At 67.7% G+C, this 20147-nt stretch overlaps 3 protein-coding genes across 4 annotated transcripts; 2 read left to right on the top strand and 1 right to left on the bottom strand.

Annotated features, from left to right (window-relative positions):
- Positions 1-656: 656 nt before the first annotated feature.
- Positions 657-13304, bottom strand: RNF41 (ring finger protein 41). Its single transcript, XM_086628538.1, has 7 exons — positions 13266-13304; positions 11483-11649; positions 4992-5104; positions 3274-3545; positions 2347-2482; positions 1994-2097; positions 657-1487 (listed from the first exon to the last, which is right to left on the bottom strand). The coding sequence occupies exons 3-7, from the start codon at positions 5079-5081 to the stop codon at positions 1136-1138; spliced, it is 954 nt and encodes a 317-aa protein (XP_086484664.1). The 5' UTR covers positions 5082-5104; positions 11483-11649; positions 13266-13304; the 3' UTR covers positions 657-1135.
- A 515-nt stretch (positions 13305-13819) lies between these two features.
- Positions 13820-15229, top strand: NABP2 (nucleic acid binding protein 2). Its single transcript, XM_086628578.1, has 6 exons — positions 13820-13907; positions 14285-14423; positions 14512-14583; positions 14668-14749; positions 14872-14938; positions 15057-15229. The coding sequence occupies exons 1-6, from the start codon at positions 13829-13831 to the stop codon at positions 15227-15229; spliced, it is 612 nt and encodes a 203-aa protein (XP_086484704.1). The 5' UTR covers positions 13820-13828.
- A 1336-nt stretch (positions 15230-16565) lies between these two features.
- Positions 16566-19480, top strand: SLC39A5 (solute carrier family 39 member 5). 2 transcript variants are annotated; one of them, XM_086628614.1, is made up of 10 exons: positions 16566-16924; positions 16996-17176; positions 17293-17467; positions 17968-18137; positions 18236-18373; positions 18452-18512; positions 18591-18803; positions 18907-18987; positions 19063-19253; positions 19331-19480. In XM_086628614.1, the coding sequence occupies exons 1-10, from the start codon at positions 16566-16568 to the stop codon at positions 19478-19480; spliced, it is 1719 nt and encodes a 572-aa protein (XP_086484740.1). The 2 variants fall into 2 exon arrangements, with proteins under 2 accessions (XP_086484740.1, XP_086484741.1); XM_086628615.1 differs by having other exon boundaries at positions 16566-16906.
- Positions 19481-20147: the final 667 nt, after the last annotated feature.

Genomic DNA, 20147 nt, shown 5'->3' on the forward strand with positions numbered 1-20147 from the left:
GGGCGCAGGCGCGGACCCCCCCAAGACGCCGATAAAGCAACGAGAACGCAGTTTATTGATCACGTCAATCCCGGGCTCCGGCCGGAGCAGAAAGTACTGTAAAAAACCAACAAAACAAAGGCAAATAAATTAAGTTCCCGACAAGTAACCAGGTTGGGAGGTGCCCGTCCACGGTTCTTCGAAAATAAGATAAAAGGGGGGCAATAAAAACAAGAAAAAGGCCAAAAAAAAAGTATAAAACAAAATACAGAAGCACAATCACAAGTGTCTGGAAAAGTAACACCGGTAAGAGCAGAGGAAGCGGAGCCGAACACCGGCAAACGGGAGGGTGGGAGATGCCCGGGGGGGTGCTGCGAGCCGCGGGGTGGGTGGGTGGGGGGGGGGACCCAGCCTCTCCCGGGGAGACGGGCTGGGGCATGCACGGAGAGAGGAGCCCGGGGGCTGCGGGGCACCGTGCCGGGGGGAGCGGCCGGTCCCCAACGCGTCCCCCCACGCGGTGGAAGGCCCGAGCCCGCGGTGGGTGCCGGGGGCTCATCCGCAGCTGGTTTGGCTCCAGGGCCCCAGGGGCAACGCTGACAGCCCCCAGGTTGGGGACTCCCCCCACCGAGCCCATTCCCCAGCCCGCAGGAGCTGGGGGGGAGCGGACCCCGCCGCCACCGTACTGCGCGGCTTGGAGAGACGGTGGCAGAGAGAGGAGGCGGAAAATCCAGAGAGGGAGAGAGCCCAGGGAGGAGTCGGCCGCCGGAGAAGCGAGAGCTCCGCAGCAGGAGCTGAGCCGGGCCGTCGGGGCCGGGCACGGAGAGGCACCGGCACCCAAACCCGGACAGAACGTGCGGAGCGGCTGCTCCTTCTCTCCTTGAAAGCCATGGAACGGGGAAGCTGATCTGCAAGGGGTGGACACGGAGCGGCTGCAGCGCGCGCTCGCCGCTGGGCCGAGTGTTTGCGCGGAATCTACCAGAGGTGTTTAATCGTTTCAGCTCGGAAGTGAGAGGCTGGAGGGAACGGTGCCCAGAGAAACCCACGGCGGTGCCCAGGGAACACCAGCAGTTCTGACCGGCCACCCCCGGTCTCCACCTCCGCACCACCTTCCCCCTCCTCTCCCTCGTCGGCACGAAGCGTTTCTCTTCGGAAGTCCTTAGATTTCCTCCACTCCGTGCGCGAATATCATCACCAGTCCCGGCTCCAGCACCATGTCCTCGCCCATGTGCTGGTTCTCGCAGGCCATCACCACCACCGCCTGCTTGCCGGGGATGCGCTTGGCCACATAGTTCTCGTAGTACCGCCGGTTCATCTGCCGGGTCTCCAGCGTGGCCAGGCCCTGGGGCCAGTTCCGCTCGTGGGCGTTCTCGATCAGCTCGTTGATGATGGACGTGGGGCAGCCGCTCTCCACCAGCGAGCGCTTGATGACGGCCTGCAGCACCGCGTCCGGCGTGGAGATCATTCCGCCCCACCGCGTCACCCGCGCCGGCTGCAGGGAGTTCACCCACCTGGGGACAGACACGGGGACAAGAGGTCGGCGCCGCGCGTTTTCGGCAGATCCCACCAGAACCGAGGAGCCGGTGTGCACCGTGCTCAGGAGGGAGGCTGGATGGGGAACGCCTCCATCTCCCCACCTTCCCCTCCCGTTTTCACCCCGAACAGGAGCCAGCTGCGGCGTTCAGCTCCGCCACCCTCTCCCCAGAGAGAGGGAAGAGAGGATGAGGAGATGAGAAGCTGCTTCCTCCAGCCGTTCTCACAAGGAGGAAGGAATCTGGCAGCTTCCTGCTGGCGGGCAGGATGCAGGTGGAAGAATAAAACCACCCCGAGCCCATTGTGCAGGCAGCTCACGTGCCGCTCCCCAGCCCAAGCACTCCGCAGCTGCCCCCTGTCCTTCTCAAACTGGACCTTCTCCCCTCTCAAACCCATCAGCGAAGGCGGCAGACTCCCAGCCCCGCTTGCACCCTGATGGGAGCTCCCGGCCCCCACCCCGATCGGCACGAGAGCCGGCGCTTACTCCAGGATCTCGTTGTACTCGATGGTCTCCTCCAGGTTCTGCAGGTTGGGGTTGACGCTGCGGATGGCGCGCATGTAGGCCTTCAGCAGCTGGATGTCCCGTTTCTGCAACGGGCAGGACACGGTGGGGTTTGGAAAAAGGAGTCGGCACCGCGGCGACGCGTCGCGAGACCAGACCCCAGCACGGCAGCCGGGGTGAAACGCGTCCCCGCCTTCGGCTGAGCTGCCATCCCGGTGGCCGGACGCCGGAGGTGCCCAGTGGCAGCGCAGCCCCTTTTCTGCAAACCTTCCCCGGTGCCCGGAGTCCGAGCAGGAGAGAGTGACCCTCCCCACCACAGCCCCCCTTGCCCCCACCTGCTCGGCCAGCTGATGCTTGTGCTCCGCCGAGGTCTTCTCCAGCTCGGCGATCCTCGTCTGCTGCTGCTGCACCACGGACCGCAAATGCTTGATGCAGTTGTGGTTTGGCAGCTCATCTTTGGGCATCTCCAAGCTGCGGAGCGGTACAAAAAAAGGTGGAGGCCCCACGTTAGGGAAAGTGACACACCGGAGCACTCGGCGTAAGCACGTGAAGGCTCCAGATCAAATCCAGCCACAGAGGACTTGCCAAAGGGCCCGGGAAGCGCAGTGCCGTAACCTCCGATGGGTGTAGGAAGGCCGTTCCCTGCTGCATCCCTGGCCAAGCCAAAGGTCTGGTCTAGGGGAGAGCTACAGGAACAACCCACCGCCAGCTCGGCAGGCGATGGGCATTTTCCTCCTCTGAAGCGAGCGGGGTTCAGACCCGGGTCCCACACTGGGCAGCCCAGGGGCCGGATCCAGCCTCTGACCGTCTCCAAGCCAACAGCCGGTCGCCATCCGGCTGGATGCACGCAACACGTGAGCGCGAAGGCTACCGGCACCACGAGCGCCGGCGCCGAGGCCAGAGCAGCCACCCACCGCTCCCGGCTCTCACCAACATGTAGGAGGGAGCAGAGCTGGAACTTGTCCCAGGGGGCTGGAACGGCTCTGGGCAGATTCCCAAAGGCCCCAGTACCCCGTTTCCAGCAGCCAGCCAACACCCAGGCCCCAGCAATGAGCTGAAGAGCCAGAGGCTGGAACTGAGTTGAAAAAGAAATGGGTTTGGCTAAAAACCCTTCCCAACGCTTCCTGCAGCACCACGGCCCTCAAAGCCCTGCGGCCCCCGGAGCTCTGCGCCCAGGGGGCAAAAGGGTGCTGGGCACCAAACCCCAGCTTCCTCCCCCACGCCTGCGGCCCCTGCTCTGCCCACCCCGCGGTCATCCTCACCCGCATCCCTGCTCGCAAGTCACCGGGCGCTTGGGATTGTGCTCGCAGTCGTTGAGGTGAGACATGAGGTTGTCGAGTCGCACGACCGCCGTGCAGCCGAAAACCGCGTTGTCGCAAGTGATCTGCAGCTTCGAGAGCATGTTCCGCATGATCCGCGGCACGGGGCGGAGGTGGGCGACCGTCACGACGCTGCGGTCCACGGGGCACGTCTGCTGCTGGGAGAACCACTGGGTGATGCAGGCATTGCAGAAGGCGTGCTCGCAGTGGGGAGCCTGCGGGGGGGCAGAGAACAGCCGCGTGTTACTCCCACCAGGCGCGGGAGGTCCGTGCGCAGGGGACAACCTTGACCAGAGCGAGGGCTCGGTCTTCGAGGGGGGCACCACCCCTACGTGCTGCCATGGAGCAGGAAAGCAAAGGGAAGAGGCACCTCCATGGCACACGCAGGCACGATGCCCGTGTGGGGGAAGGAGGCACCGAAACCCCGACCAGCGCCACGCACAGCACCTCCCACCATGGCGCAAGAGGCTCTGCGGCAGAGCCGTCCCCCCTTACCCCGAGGGTGCCCACCCTCATCTCCCTCGGGTTTTCATTTGCCCCACCAAGGCGCTCTCTCCCCCCCAGACACGAGGTGCCGTGCGAATATCCGGGGTCCTGGGGGCACGGTGCTCCGGCTCTGCTCCGTCCCAGGTGATGCCCCCTCCCGAAAGGGCTGGGGGGGCAAGACCGACCAGGAGGCAAAATTCAAATATTTTTCCAGGGCAGACCGGAACGTTACTTGTTTACACAGCTGGGCTCCGCTCTCACGCTCAGGCTGCAGTTGAATTTCGAGTATTAAGATCGGGGAGGAGGAGCGTTTCCCTCCAGTCCCGCTCTCCGAGGCCTCGGCTCTCCGCGCTCACACGTTGCCAGACATTTAAAACCAAACCTTGTTCTGGCATAACGGATCAGGGCAGCTGGAAGGTGCCAACGCGTCATTTTCACTATAACAGACGGTGGTTCCACGCACCCCCAGCCCGCTGGCACGGGGCGGGCCACAGCTCCCGGCCTCTGCGGGATCCCCGGCGGGCAGCTCACCAGCACGGCACAAACCACGGCTTTTGTGGGGCAGCTCATTACTAAGCAATGAAACTGTAATGATTATGCACATGCCGGATTACCTCAGTTTTATTTTAATCCGGTTTATTTCAAAGGAAGCTGGATTTACGCAGAGGGTACGGAGCTACCCCAGCACACGGCCACAGCTCTGCCAGTGCAGGAACACCCTCGGTGCCACACAGACCCCGAAGGGAAGGGCAAAGCCCCTGGCAGAAGGCAGCTCTGCTCAGCCAGCAGCGGTGAGGGGGCTGCAGCAGCCCCCACTAATCCCTCTCGCAGTGCCAGGGCTCAGCAGGACACCGCGACAAAGCCCTGCAGCACCCAGAGGCGCAGCAGGGCTGGAGACCACGCGGCGCTCCGGAGGGACGCTGCGCTGGAAGAGCTCGCAGTAACAGAGCTGCCAGGAAAGCCCTGTCCCACAGCCCTTCCGCTTCGCAGGAGGCAGAGGGAGGGGTGGAAGTGGCCGCTCCCCACGCATGGCCTCCTTCCCAGTGGCTGCACTGGGAGTCGGAGGACTGCGCGGGCTGCGTGCGGCGCCCATCATCCCACCAAGACATCTAGAAGCCTTGAGCTGCGATCGGAGCCTTTCAGTAGGCACAGCCAGTGCTCAGACGGAAACCTACCTGAACTGGCTCCTCCAGGACCCCGCTGCAGATGGGGCATATAAGGTCCTCATCAACATCCCCCTGAAAACGTGCTACATCATACCCCATTGCTCATCACCGATGCCAGAACCCTGCGGGGAAAAAAGAAGAGTTGGGTTAGGAGCAGCAGAGCATCCTGTGACGCCCAAACAGAGCAGGTCCCAGCCCTCCCGACGTCCTGGTTCCCAAATTCCGGCTCTCTCCCCTCAGCGTGAGCAGCTGGGGTGGCCCTGGGCACGGCGGAGCTCACAGCCGGGTGCCGTACGGCGCAGCGCGCCGAGGGAAGCGGCCTCAGCCCCCTCTGTGTGCGCTGAACCGCCGCGTTTCGACGCGCTGCCGGCGTCGCTCCTCTCCCACGCACGTTATTACCAATCCTGCTGGATTTTCCCACTCGCTGGTTGTTGGGGTTGCACCTGCACCGTTGTTTGGTTTGCAGAGGACGGCGCAGGGGCACCTCTAACGAGTGAGCCCCACGGGCTCAGCGGCGGGAGGCACGCCAGCAACCGTTCCGGGTGCAGCCAGATCCCTGCCACCCTCGCCGCGTCGGCTGTGGAGGAACCGGCTCCTTCCCCGGGGACAGTGGCCCCGCTGGCTCCCGGCACCGTAGCGCCCTGCCGCCGTCTCCAGCGGCTTTCCCGCTCAGCCGAGCGGACACAAAGCGAAGACGCCCACCACCCCCTGCGGCAGAGCGTGGCCTCAGCTGGGCGCTCCAGCGCCGGGACGAGAAGCCCCCGCGACCCGTCGGAGCTTTCGGGGCTCCTGCTCCCAGCACGGAGCTTGGGCAGCCCCCAGAGCAGCCCTGCAGGCACCGTCCCTCCCCGTCGAGGATGGCATTCCTGGGAAACACCGTTCACCAACTTCTCATGCTTATCTCCAGAGGCTGACCTTGAGCTCTGCCCTGGCACACCGGCAGTTACCGGCTCCTCCGCGGTTTGCCCCTGGAGAGCCGCTCCTCTCCCATTGTAACCAGCATCAAAGCTGGTGACAAACCGCCACGCCAATTCACACCGCACTTGACTCCAGATAATGGAGTCCCCACCCCGAACGCAGGAGCCAGGAGGGGCCGGGGGGTGTGCCAGGGCACGTGGGCACCGCGTGAGGCTCCGAAACCCCTGTCCGCACGGCAAGGAGCCGGTGGCACGGCAGCGCTTCCAGCTGTGCGAACACCAGCAGCTGCCTGCTCTGGAGGGCAGGTAGGAGCTCGCCCTGCTGTCGCTCCGTGGCCAGATGTGGCCACCCAGCTGTGGCCACGAGCCGAGCTCCGGCACCACACACCTCTTCCAGCCGGCTCTTCACCGCTGGAAGAGCTCTGGCTCTTGAGGGACGCAGCACGCAGAGCTGGGTGGGCACAGGGGGAGGCTGGAGGTAACGCAGTCACTGCAGGGTTGGTCCTTGGGACCCTCCCCACGTCAAAGGGTGGCAGGGAGGGACCTGCTGGGCACTGGGAAAGTCAGATGATAAATCAGCTCCACGTGCAGATGGATTCCTTGCTCCCACGGAGCGGGCACAGACAAAAGACTCCTCTGATGGAGGCTGGGGTGGGGAAAGTCCCCGTGTCGGTTTGCAATTCAGATAACGAGATTAACGGCCGCCGGCTGAACGGATCTCCGAGCAACCAGGATCGGCTGCTCTTGAACCTTCCCTCCCACGCCTGTGGCCAGATGCTGCTCTCCTCCACTGGGAAGGGGCCCAAATTCCTTCCCATCTCTTTACGAGCCACACGCACTGCAAGTCTCAGCACCTCCAGCACGTTTCCATTGGGTTCGAACCAACTGCTGCGCGGCAGGAGCGACGGCTCACGGGCTGCAGGGATCCGTCGCGTGCTGAACGGAAGCACGAAGGGCTCAGAAAGCCCTTTCCCGGGAGAGCTCGCAGGAGCACGCGGACACGGGGGCGAAGTCGAGCCGAAGCGTCCGCAACATGGACGAGACGCGACGCGGGGCAGCGCGGGCTGAGCTGGAACCCAGACGAACCCACCGTCACCGGGAACGGCTTCCGCAGGACACAGCGACCGATGCTGATGACTGTAATCGGTTTAAGGGAATGAGCTTCCCAATCCTGCTCTCTCCCAGTACGCAGAGCTCCTTCACCCCAGCACCACCAGCTCCCTAGGACCGGGCAGGGAGAAGGGACAACTCGCACAAACCAGCAGCCAGTCACAGAACTGGGCTTTAGCCCAAATTGCAGAGAAAAGTCGGAATAAGTCACTTTTTCTCCCCTTTCCCTCTGCTTCCCTTGTCATTCCGACTTGTCTTTGTGGATTGTCATCCCCTTGGCCCAGGGACTTCCAGTGCCTGCCCCCTGCTCCACACAGAGATCTACGGAACAACAAGGACTTAAGAGGATCGGCGATTAACAAGTCAAAAGCTCTTGGACATTCCTACCCAAAGCCTCCTGGCATCCACCAGCAGGCTCCTAACAACGCCTGGGGGAAGTAGAGGAGAGGGAAGAGGAAGGCAACAACTCCCTCCCGATGGTTAGAGCACTGAGGCATCGGCCCGCATGGATCCCGTGGAGGGACCAGCATCCCACCTCACAACCCAACCTGTGCCTCGCCGTGAGCTCCCCTCCTCTGGTCACAGGACATTCCCTCCTACGTACCCAACGCGCCGCGTTTTGCTCCAAATCCTTGGCAAAAGGGGCTTCACTCACGCCTGGCACCAGCCTACCTCCGCCGCTCCAACGGCAGCGCGGGATGGCAGCGAGCAGGGCCCACACCACGCGTGCCCCTCGTCCGTGTCAGCAGCAACCAAACGGGTGAGATTCCCGTGGAAACGCCGCGCGCCTTCCCGCACCACAGCCAACTGCTCCTGCCCCCCGAGGAAAACGGCTGCCGACAAACGGAAAACGATCGGCTCAGAGAAGCTCCCCTCCTCCTTGCAAAACGCCACCCCGCAGCGGCGCCCGCGGGTTTGTCCCGCAGCCCCCAGAGCACATGTTCACCTTCCCTCCTTTTCGCCACAATATGTTGGAGCCGCTGGATCCCAGACACTCCGGCTGAGCCGAGCTCTCTGCCTGGGCGACTGCTCCAGGCACAGCCTGCGGAGCGAGCCGGCAGCTCCTGGCTCCAGAGCATCTCCTGGCTCCGCCGGCACAGGGAGGCTGACTCATCCGTACTTCCACGCTGCCGCTCACCCACGCAGCAGCTCTCCTCCGTCAACAGCTGTTCCAGCTACAAGCACACCTGGGCAAGGGCACGGAGCCGGAGCGACCTGGAAAGGGCCCGGGCCAGACGGCTTTGCTGGGAAAGCAGCATCTTCCACGAGATCTTACCAACACCCGGCTGCAGAACCCGGGGCAGGAGCAGGCACCGCCACCGGCACCCCTCCAGCAGCGTGCCAGGCTGTCGGGAGATGCTGACTCACTCCCAGGAGCTGGGGACAACGAGGATGAGCAAGGTGAGCAAGGACAGATGGCAGGGCTGGGAGGGCAGCGAGTTTCACCCAGGTAAGCGATGCGCTGCCTACAAAACTCTCCAGGTCCCCGGAGCCCGGGAAGGCGAAGGTTTGGAAGAGGCACCGACCCGCCGTGACCCCGCGGAACAGTCACAGGGACGACTCTGTGCTCCAGAGCTCACCCAGATAATCCAACCTGGACCACGGCAGACGACAAAGGACGACGGCGAGAACAAAGTGACCACGGGAGCGGAGCCGGCACCTACCTACCGAACACGTGGAAAAAAATATGCCTGGAAAAAAAATAATAAAAAAACAGAGCACAATGGCCAGTAAAGCCACCCATGAGACGGGGAGCAGCGCCCAGCCCAGGGCTGTGCCCATGCACAGAGGTGCCCAGCTCCTCCCCGGGCACAGCGGCCGCTGGCAGGGTCTCCCAGCTCCGCTGCCGGCCCCGCTACAGCCGCGGATCCACGCAGCCAGCCCCTCTTCTGAGCCCGTGTCTGGTGCCAGCTCACTAGGGAAGCCCATCCCTTCTTCGGGAATGCAGAAGGCCAACCAGAATCCCTTAAAAAATTAAAACCAAACAAAACAAATTACAGTTAATTAGCCTGCGCTGGAAGTCTCCAGTGCCCAGCTTTGCCTGGTTCTCAGGGAAAAGCGACACCATCTTCTCATTATTCCCAATAAAAGTGCTGCCAACAGATACCAGAGCCGCTTTGCAGCTGGGATAGCTCGGGAGAAACCTGTTCTGGGAGCACTGGTGGTTTTAATCATCCTTCCTAAATCCATCAGCTTTGTGAGCCAAAAGAAACGGAATTAAAACCAGAAAGCAAGGGGGAGGAGAGGGAAGGGAGAGAAAACAACATCTGGATGCAGGAGGGGCTGTTCTGCCGCCGCCAAAGCCCAGCACGGGAGCCAGGACACCAGCGATCCCGCTGCTCTGCGCCGTGTGTGTTCCGGGGCGCCGCGCTCCGCGGAATACGTCACGCCTGCGGGCGCTGCGTGCTTTCCGAAGCTGCCTTGCTGCTGCTGGAAAGCTTCCGGGGAGGGGGAAAAGTAACCCGGAAACTTCAAGAAGTCAAAGTTTTGCAGCAACTGGCTTCCAGCCCCCAGGATCTGCATCGGCTTAAGATGGCCTCTGCTCCCAGGAGTCCAGCTCACGCCGAGGAACGGGGCTGCTGGCACTGCTGGCGGCACAGCCCGTCGCAGCACAGCAGCCCGTCGGTACCGGGGAGGGAACGCAGGGGCTCCGATGCCCGCCTGAAGCACGTTGCTGAGGGCATCTGGGCTCTGTCGCCCGGCACGGGCGAGGAGGCTGCTCGGACAGGACCGGGGCTGGTGCCAGGGCACTGGCGAAAGAGCTCGGCTCGGCCGCGGGGTGCCAGGGACCCGCTGGCCGGCGCCGGCAGCAGCCCCAAAGCCGCAGGAAGGAAAGGGCGGTCTGAGACGCAGGATTCACAGCGACTTCCCTGCCCTGCCGGGCCTGGCAGGGGAACAAAGTGGGCGTCTGCTGGCACACGGGCTGAGCACAAACCCAAACTTTGCCCTAATCTGGAACTCCGAGCTCCCTGCTCGGCCTCGCCGGGATGGAACGTCGGGAAGAGCTGCCAACAACGTACATCCCGCAGCTGCTTTGGGATGAAACGCCAGCGGCGCAGGCCCGGCTGCCGTATCCCCCGCAGCTCCTCCGGCACCCACACGGACAGCGGTCGCGGGGCGTTACGGAATCGCCAAGGCAGCGCAGAGAGCACAGGCTCGGTATCAAGATCGGCTCCGGCCGCTCCGTCGAGCCCTGCGGACACGGCCAGGCCGCTCCATGCAGCTGCACCGACAGCCCCGACTCGTGCCAGCCCTTCCGAGCATCACCTTGACTCTTCCGGCACGGAACCACCACCCGTGCCCACCCGCGTTACGTGCTGCTCGACGGAGCCCAGCTGATTTCCAACGCCAGCCCAGAGCCCGCCCTGCGCGGGCGATCCCGGGCTCAGCCATGCGCTGCCTCGTGCCCAGCGCTACCGACGGGTGCGGAGAGGCGACTCAGCGGCCGCAGGATCGGATTCGTGGCATTGCCCTGCCAGTTCCTCTGCCGCTTCCCACTTCTTGGCTTGCCTGCCTTTGGGGACGAGCCGGCACGGTTTAGCGGCTTTCCCAGGAATTTCTGTGCGTTTGAGACATCGACTGGCCACGTAAAACCCGCTGGTGGCAAGGAGAGCCCCGGTCTGCCGGCCAGGAGAGTCACTTGCCCCGCCTGACTCCGGTGTCTCCATCCAGAGGAACTGGTGAGGAGCAGCAAATACACCAAACCCGTTCTGCCTGCACGTGCGCCACCAGTAACACCCACTGCGTGGCCCGTGCACCACCAGTAACACCCACTGCGCGGCCCGTGCACCATTAACCGCCCCGCTACCGACACCAGGGAGCAGCAGCACCTGATTCAGCAGTGGGTTTTGTTAATAAAGCGCTTTCCCTGCCAGTCCCAGGGAACCTCAATGCTCTCTCCTGGGAATTCCAGTCCCTGCCCTTCTCGAACCTCCCGTGCTCCCTCCAGCACTCTGGGAATTCCAGTCCCTGCCCTTCTCCCTCTACAGCACCAGAGACACGGAGATTGGGCAGGGGCGGGTTGAAGCCAGTTTGGCAGGACTTAATTCTAAACCTCTGGAATTTAAGGAAGATCTTGGCGCTTCCCTGCAGACACCACCTGACAGCACAGGTTCTCCAACCTCTGCTCACGCTCTCCAGAGCAAGAGCCGTGTCCTCTGCAGGGCCGCATGGACCTGGAACGGCAGGCTGTGATCTCCGAGCGGTGATCCGGGTAAATCGACAGCCACGAGCTGCAAGAACAGTCGAGCGGGTCCCAGTCCACCACACTGGGACTGCCCAGACATCCCGAGATCTCTCCTGCTCGCAGAGCAAACCTGGCGTTTTCCGATCAACACAACTCCAGAGTTACCGGAGCCGCCAACCGAAGGCGCTCGTAAAGCAGCCACCTGCAGAACTGCTGGTGTAACTCCAGCCGCTCGCGTGCCGGAGGCTCCGTGCGCGGATGGGGAAGCGCCGAGGCGCTGGATTTACCTTCCGAGGCAGAATTCCTCCCTAAGCAGCACAGGGGCAGGGCTGGCCGGGCTGTTCTCTGCTCAGGGAGACGCTCCCAACGGCCCATCTTTCCCTTCCTCTTCTACGGCGCAAAACGTCGCTCTTCCCGCTGCCGCACGGGAGCCATGAGGCCAGACAGGACAGATCTAGTCATGGGGGGGAAAAATAAAAAAAAAAGGGAAGCAAAAATGAGCACGGTAACTCCGGGCCCAGGGATGTCTCTCCCTCCACACACCAGCTCGGGCCTTCGGCCACACAAAATGGAACCTGCGTTTCCCAAAGAGCCTTTGCAACCCTCCCGAAACGCAGGATCCGCCACGCCCCCGCGCGCCTCCGACACGGACACTCTGTCCCCTGGGACAAGGGTCTGACACCGGGCACGGGAACAATGTCTCCGTGCCTCCTTCTCCAGCCAGATACCAAACCCGCTCTGCCTCGCCATGGATTTTACGCGGCAGGAACGCGGGCTGCTCCGGAGCCCAGCCAGCCACGGCCCTCCCGCAGCCCGGGCTCCGCGCCAGGCTGAGCGCCACCGAGCCGGCGATCGAAACCCGCGGCACTGCGCTGCCGAAATGCCAACCTCGGCTGGGATTCCGCTCGCCTCACGCCCCCACCTTTTGCTGGGAGCAAAGCCGGGACGAGAGGCGCTTCCAGCGGGATGGGACCACCGCAGGAGCGCGCGGGGCACAGGGAGGGCGGCGTTTGCCCAGCAGGTGAAGTCTCAGCTCTGCCATTACGCAATCCTGCTAAAAATACCCCCCGTGCCACCCTAACGCCTGGCACAAACCCAGGTTCTTCTTGCAACTCCTCTGCTCGCTCTGGCGTCGCGAAACGAAGCCGCATCGTTTAATCACCGGCTTGCCCCGCTCCCTGCCCTCCCCGAGCAGACCGACCGGCCGTGCGATGCGCTCCGAGAGCCGGGAAGCTGCGCGTGCTCCCCGCGTTCCTTCGCCGTGAGCGGCGGGACACGACGGACGGGACGGGACGGACGGACGGGATGGACAGACGGGCGCTCTCCTCCCGCGGGGAACTCCCGCTCCTCGCCCGGGAGCGCCCGCTGGGCACCGGGACGGCCCGAACCTCCCTGCCCGACAGCGGCACCGGGCCCGTGCAAATAATTCGGCACCGGAGCGACCCCCAGCCCGATGCCAGCCCTTCCCCTTCCCGCCGCCGCACGATCCGGTGGGACTGGCACCTTCCGGGCCACCGTGGCTTTTTCGGCTCCACCTTTTTGGCCACCGCTGAGCCCCGCGAGCGCGGCGGAGCCCCCGGCGGCTCCGGGCACACGGGACACGCCACCGGAGACCGGAGCCAAGAGCCTCTGCAGACCGAGTCCCGCCCGGGCTGCCGGGGACGGGCTCCGACACAAAGGCCCGCGGCGCCGCGGGTCGTACCCCGCTCCCGGGGCTCCTCCCCACCGCTCCCCCGCGGCCCCGGGGGGTTTCACGCCGCCCCCAGCGGCGCCCGCTCTCGGCGGCCCCTCCCCAGCCCGGCCTCCGCCCGCACAGCCCCGGGAGTGCCGGGCTCCGCCGGCCGGGCCGCGGCTCCACCAGCCCCGGTGCCCCGGCGGCCCTCAGGGCCCTTCCCCGCCACAGCCGCCTCCCCGCTCCCGCCCCCGGTTCTGCCGGGGCCGCATCGCCCCCCCGGGAGGGCCCTTAACGCCTCTTCACCGGCCCCACCGGCCCTTCCCCCCGCAGAGCCCGGCTCCTTCCCCGGGGCGCTCCCGCCGCCGCCGCCCCGGCCCCGCCGCCCCCGCACGTACCGCCTCCGCCCGGCCCGGGCCGCCTTCGGGACGCCGCGGGGCTCAGGGGCGGCCGCGGCCTCCACCGCCTCCCCCCGCCCGGCCCCGCCGCGCTGCTACGCAACCCCCGCCCCGCCGGAAGCGCCCGCCCCGCCGCAGGCCGGAAGCGACGCTCTGGCCGGCGGGAGGCGCCGAGGGGGAAGCAGGAACTCGCTGGTCGGGGCGGGGCGGGGCGGGGGCGGGGATTAAGGCTAAGGCCCGCCCCCTCCGCGCTGCCATTAGCCGGCGGCGCGGGACGAGCTCCGCCCCTCGCGAGCTGATTGGATCCCCGCGGTGGGGCCGGCAACTTCCGGGAGCGCCCGCGGCGGCAGGTCAGCGCGGCGCGGCGGAGCGGGGCGGGCAGCGCCGGGGGCGGCGGGGCGGAGCGGAGCGGGGCGCCCCCTGGCGGCGGGGCGGGAGGGGGCCCGGGGTCGGTCCCGCCCCGGAGGTGCCGCCCCCGCGGTCCCATCCCCGGTGCCCGCAGCCCCCCCACCCCCCGCGCGGGCCGGGGGGTGACGGCGGCGCCCGCAGGGCCCCCCGGCACCATGAGCACCGAGACGCTCGTGAAGGATGTGAAACCGGGGCTGAAGAACCTCAACCTCATCTTCATCGTGCTGGAGACCGGTGCGTGCGGGGTGGGAGGGGGGGGTCCCCGCGCCCCCTGACCCCCGCCGACCCCCCCGACCCCCTCCCGAGTCCCCGACCCCCTCCTGGCCCCCCTCTGCCCCCTCTCGCCCCTCCCGACCCCCTCCTGACCCGCCAAACCCCTCCTAACCCCCTCCCGCCCCTCCCACACCCCCCCGACCCCCTCCTGCCCCCCCCGAACCCCCCTTGACCCCCCCGACCCCCTACTGCCCCCCAAACCCCCCCGAACCCCTCCCGCCCCCCTGCCCCCCTCCCATGCCCCCCCTGACCCCACCGACCCCCCTCCTGCTCTCCCTTCCCACCCCCTGACCCCCTCCCGCCCCCCGAACCCCCCCTGATGCCCCCCGCCCCCCCAGGTCGGGTGACGAAGACGAAGGACGGGCACGAGGTGCGGACGTGCAAAGTGGCCGACAAGACGGGCAGCATCAACATCTCGGTGTGGGACGACGTGGGGAACCTCATCCAGCCCGGCGACATCATCCGCCTCACCAAGGGGTAGGGGGGGGGCTGGGGGGGCACCCCGGGACCCCCGGGGCGACCCCCGGGGCTCCCCCCGGCCTGACCCCCCGCCCTCCCCCTCCAGGTACGCGTCCGTCTTCAAGGGCTGCCTGACCCTCTACACGGGGCGCGGGGGCGACCTGCAGAAAATCGGCGAGTAAGGAGGGGCCGGGGGTCCCGGGGGGGCTGGGGGGGGGGCTGGGCCGTGGTGGGGGTCCCCACCACCCCGCTGTGCCCGCAGGTTCTGCATGGTCTACTCCGAAGTGCCCAACTTCAGTGAGCCCAACCCCGAGTACGTGGCGCAGCAGTCGCAGAGCAAAGGGGTGAGTGAGGGGGGCTGGGGCTGGTTGGGGGGGGCCAGGCTGGCACCGCTGGGACCCCCAGGCCCCCCCAGCACGGCCGCCCCAGCTCTCCGGCACACCAGGTGTCTCCGTCTCCTCCGCAGGCTCCGAATGAGAGCGCGAACCCGGCTGCTTTGCAGAGCAGCCAGGGCCCCCCCACAGCAACCCCAGGTAGGGCACGCAGCCTCAGCCCCCCCCCGGGGCACGGGCCCCCCCCTCAGTCCCCCCCCCTCCAGCTCAGGGCTGCCTCCCGCCTCACCCTCCTCCTGGTGTTCTGCTCCGCTTCCAGCCCCCGACAGCCAGAACGGGAACGGGCTGAGCCCGGGGGGGCCCGCGCACCCCCCCAGCGCCCCCGCGCACCCCCCCAGTGGTCGCATCACCCGCAGCCAGCCCGGGCACCCCGGTGCCACCGCCGGCCCCGTCAGCAACGGCAAGGAGACGCGGAGGAGCAGCAAGAGATAACGGACCGGGACCCCCCCCAGCCTCCTACGGGCCCCCGGTACGGCCTGGGGGGGCCCGCGGCCCCTGGGGTGAGGAGGGGGCTGGTTGGGCCCCGCTGCCCCCCCCTCGTGCACCTCCGAGGCGGGCAGGGGTGGCCTGAGCCCCCCATCTCGCGCCGGCCGGGCTCGGGGGTCCCGGGCAGGACGGGGCTGCGCCACGCGGCCACTGCTTGGCAGCCCCCGGGGCTGGGGGTCCGCAGCCCCCCCACCCCGTGCCAGCCCCGTGCCAGCGTTGGGGTGGGTGTTAATAAAGGCTGAGCTCCTGCCCGCGCCCTGCCTGCTCCCTGCCTGCAGCCCCCCCTGCGCGGGGGGGCCCGGGCCCTCCCCGCGCCGCCCCTCCCGGCACCGCACGGGCTGGGCGCTGCGCCCGGGTGACCCTTGGCCCCCCCGCTTTACGCGCAGCAGACGGCGCGGCCGCGGCGCGGGGACGGGGGCCGGTCAGCGGCGTGTCCCCTGGCCCCCGCGATCGGCACAGCGTGGTGCCAGGTGAGCCCCTGGGGGGGCACAGGAGGGGTCCTGGGGGGGCGCGGGTGACACCGGTGCCGCATCCGGCGGGACGGGGCCCTGTGCCACCTGGGACCGTGAGACGCGCCGCAGCGGGACGGGGTTCAGCCCTGGTGAAGGTGGGGGCACCCGTGGGGCGCTTCGTGCCGCGGTGGGGGGCACGGTGGGACACCAGCTCCCGGAGTCACGGGATTTCCGCGGCCCCGCGCGGTGGCGGCGGCACGTCCCCCGTAGGTGGGTCGGGCCCCACGGCTGCCCCGGCGTCTCGCCCGCGGTTTGGTGTTTTCGTCGCTGCGCAGGGCACGGCTGTGCCACCAGCAGCAGGGTGGGAGCTGGGGGGGTGCACAGGTGGGGTGGGGGTGCCGGCGCCCTGCCGGGGGGTGCCGCTGGCGTTATCTCCCCGCCCGGTGAAACATTAACTCCCGCACAAAAGCTGCCCCGTTGCAAAACCTCCCCTCAAGGACGAGCGTCCCCACGGCCCCTGGCATCACCCACCCTGGGAGCCCAACTGATGGGGGGCACAGGGGCAGCATCGGGCCCTGCCTGGCGCCCCCAGCCCCGCTGCGCGGTGGGTGTCCCCGGGCCGCGGTGCAGGGACACGTGTCCATGATGCCACCTCCTTCCCAGCCGTCCTGGCGGGCACACGGACGGGCAGCAGCAGGGTGGGCACCCGGGGCTGCTCGGAGGGACCCCACATCCCGGGAGGGACCCACGGGGTGGGGGACCCCACAGCTCCCGCCAACGTCCCCCTCTCCCCCAGGGACCCCCCTCCGCCGCCTGCAGGATCCGGCCCCATGGGCCCCCCCGGGCTCCTCCTGGGGGTCCTGGGGCTGTTGGCTCTGGGCGCTGGGGAGCGGCCGGGGCCGTCGGCCGAGGACGCGGCGCAGGAGCACGGCTACTACCTGCAGCAGCTGTTCGGGCAGTACGGGGCCAACGGGACGCTGCCCTTCGAGGGGCTGGCACGGCTGCTGGGCAGCCTGGGGCTGGGCCGCGTGCAGGTGGTGCAGATCCAGCACGAGGAGATGGGCCACGGCCACGTCAGCCACCTCGACCTGCTGGAGGTGCAGGAGGAGAAGCACCGGCACCGCCATCCCGCCCGGGAGCACGGCGGGCACCCAGCGCCCAGCGCCCCGCCGCTCGCCCACCCCACCAGGTACCCGGGGGGGCTGCCCCCAAACCCCTGCGTGATGGCGCAGGGGGCTCATCCGCATTCGCCTCCCGCAGCCCCCGGCCCTCCCAGGCAAAAAGCTGGACGAAGCCGTCGCCTGTCGAGCCCTCCGGTGCCGGGGTGACCCCTGGGAGCCGCGGGGACCCCCAGCCCTCCCAGTGGGACCAGCCCGGCCTGAGCCTGCTGGGGCGGGTGCTGGGCTTGGAGCACTCCAGCACCGACCACCCGCATGACGACGTGAGCGGGGTGGGGGGGTCGTGCCCGCAGCCCCTGGGGAGCCCCGGCTGCTCCTCATCCCCCAGCGGGACCCGGGAGTGCCGGACCCCCCCAGCGCCACTCACTGCCCCCCCCAGTGCCTCAACGTCACCCAACTGCTGGTGAATTTTGGGCTGGACTCGGTGTCCCGGCTGACGCCGGAGCAGTTCACCCTCCTCTGCCCGGCCCTGCTCCACCAGATCGACAGCCGCGTCTGCATCCAGCACAGCGATGAGGTGACGCTGCCTCCCCCGGGGGGGGCCCTGTGGCCAGGTAACCCCAACCCAGGCCCCTCCCTGGCCCCCCCACCCCAGTTCGGCCGTCCCCGGGTCCCCTGTCCCTGCAGCCCAGCCCCAGGTCCCATGTCGCTGTGTCCTGGTACCCGGTGCCCTGAGCCCCCGGTGCCCTGCTCCCGTGTCTCCGTAGCCCCATCCCAGGCTCCCCCATTGTCTGGTCCCCGTACCCCCTCTCCCTGCACCCTGGTCCCTGTGTCCCCGGCTCCACCAGATCCTCAGGTCTCCCATCCCTTCATCTCCATCCCTGGATCCCTCCAGCACCGAGTCCCCACATCCCCAGTCCCTCCCACCCCATCCCCACATTGCCCATCCCTGCAGCACCCAGTGCCCCCCTCCCGCACCCCCATCCCTGGGTTCCCATCGCCCCACACTCCCGGGATCCCCATCCCTGCATCCCCATCGACCCCCATCCTGCATCCCCATCCCTGGGTCCTGTGCCCTCCTGCCCCGGCCGTGCCCGCCTCACCCGCCCCGCAGCGCTGGGCTGGGGGCTCCTGGCCGTCGCCTTCGTCAGCCTCCCCTCCGCCCTGGCCGTGCTCCTCGTGCCGCTGCTGAGCCGCGGCTGCTTCCGCTCGCTGCTGGCCTTCCTGCTGGCGCTGGCCGTGGGGACGCTCTGCGGGGACGCCCTGCTCCACCTCTGGCCCCACGTAGGTACCCCCGTCCCGGCGAGCCGGAGGTGGCACGAGGCACCCGGGGGGCACCGGGGCGTGCAGGTCCCCTGAGCCGCCGGGTCCCCCGTGTCCAGGCCCAGGGGCAGCACCAGGAGCTGCTGGCGGAGCCGGGGGCTGCGGTGCTGCAGGGGCTGGCGGTGCTGGGGGGCATCTACCTGCTCTTCCTGGTGGAGCTGCTCCTGGGGATGCTGCGGCGGAGCCGCGAGGCCACGGTGAGAGCCGGGGGTGCTGCTGGGGCGTGGGAATGCCACTGGGTCCAGCTTTGCACCCAATGCTTCTGTCTGCCCCAGGGACGCTCCCCCGGAGAGACCCCTGACGTGGCCGTGGGGGTCCTGGCACCATCACAAGGCGGTAAGACCCCACCGGGCACCCCCCACCAGCACCCGCGGCCCCCGGCCCTGGCACCCACCTGCGTGTATCCCACCGCAGGGGCTGAGCTGCGACAGCTGACGGCTCCGGAGCCCGAGCTGGAGCTCAAACCCCACGGACACCCCCACGGACACCCCCACGGACACTCCCACGGACACCCCCATGGACACTCCCACGGCCCCACGCCGCCCCCCAGCCCTGGGGCTGCTGACATCGTCTGGATGGTGGTGCTGGGGGACGGGATCCACAACCTGACGGACGGGTTGGCCATCGGTGAGGGGCACGGGGAGGTGGGGGGCACCGGGACAGAGCCGGGCGGCGTGGCGGGGCAGGGGGGGTCCGTGCAGGTCCGGGACAAAGGATCCTCTTCCCGCAGGAGCCGCCTTCTCCCACAGCCTCTCCAGTGGCCTCAGCACGGCGCTGGCCGTGCTCTGCCACGAGCTGCCCCACGAGCTGGGTAGGTGCCCGCTCCCCCCGGCTGTGCCGTGGCACCCGCCGCGGCCCCCTGCCACCCACCCTCCTCTCGCCACAGGCGACCTGGCGGTGCTGCTGCGGGCGGGCACAGCCCCCCGCGCCATCCTGCTCCTCAACCTGCTCTCGGCTCTGCTCTCCTGCCTGGGTGCGGTGGCGGGGGCGGCCGTGGGGCAGAGCGCAGCCCACCTCACCCCCTGGGTCCTCACCGCCACCGCCGGCGTCTTCCTCTACGTGGCCTTGGCCGACATGGTAAGGGGGCGGCCGGGGCGTGCAGCCGTGGGGCTGGGTCTCGCTCCGGCCCCGCTGAGCCCCCCGCTCTGCCCCAGCTCCCCGAGGCGCTGCGGGGCACCGAGGGTCCCGGCGAGGGCACCTGGGGCCGCTTCCTGCTGCAGAACGCGGGGTTCCTGCTGGGCAGTGGCATCATGGTGGGCATCGCCCTCGCCGAGGGACACGTCCGCGCCTGGCTGCAGCCCTGAGCCGCCCCACGGCTCAGCCCCACTCGCCCCCAACGCCGACTGGAGCGGGGAACCGCCGCCGGAGCTGGAAGGATGGCAGGACCCCCCCCCCAGCGTGCCCCCAGGACTGGACTTTCTCTCCTCCTCGTGAGACCCCGGTGGCACCCGCCGTCCCGGGAGTCTCCGTGGCTCAGCCCCGCGCAGCCCCCCCACCCCCTCCCTCACCCCCCCAGCCCCTCCGTCCCCGCGCGGAGGGGACGTGGGGTCCCCTCGCCGCCCTGTGTCCTCTTGCAGGGGCACCCGGCGCTCCCCGGGGCGGGATGGCAGCGGGGTGCCCGTGTGCCCGGTGCCGGGAGTGCGTCTCCCCTTCCCGCCGCCCCCGGAGCCGCCGTTAGCGGAGAGAGGACGAGCGGGCCGTAGAAGCAATAGCATTTTAATAAACATAATCGATTCGAAGCCACAATATGAATAACAGGACTTGGTCGCAGCTTACATCGTAGAAAATAGATCAAGTCTGAATGCTTTTGTCTTTTTTTTTTTTTCCTTTTTATCTTTTTAATCTCTTTTTAGTTCCTTTTCCCCCCCCTCCCTCCCCAAAGGTGATGCAGGATTTCTGAAAATACATCAATGGAACATCCCAGACCAAAGGAACGGCTCACGCGGTCGGCAGGGGCACAGCGGGGGCACG

This window comes from Tauraco erythrolophus, chromosome 31, assembly GCF_009769465.1.
Source record: "Tauraco erythrolophus isolate bTauEry1 chromosome 31, bTauEry1.pri, whole genome shotgun sequence".
Lineage (NCBI taxonomy): Eukaryota > Metazoa > Chordata > Aves > Musophagiformes > Musophagidae > Tauraco > Tauraco erythrolophus.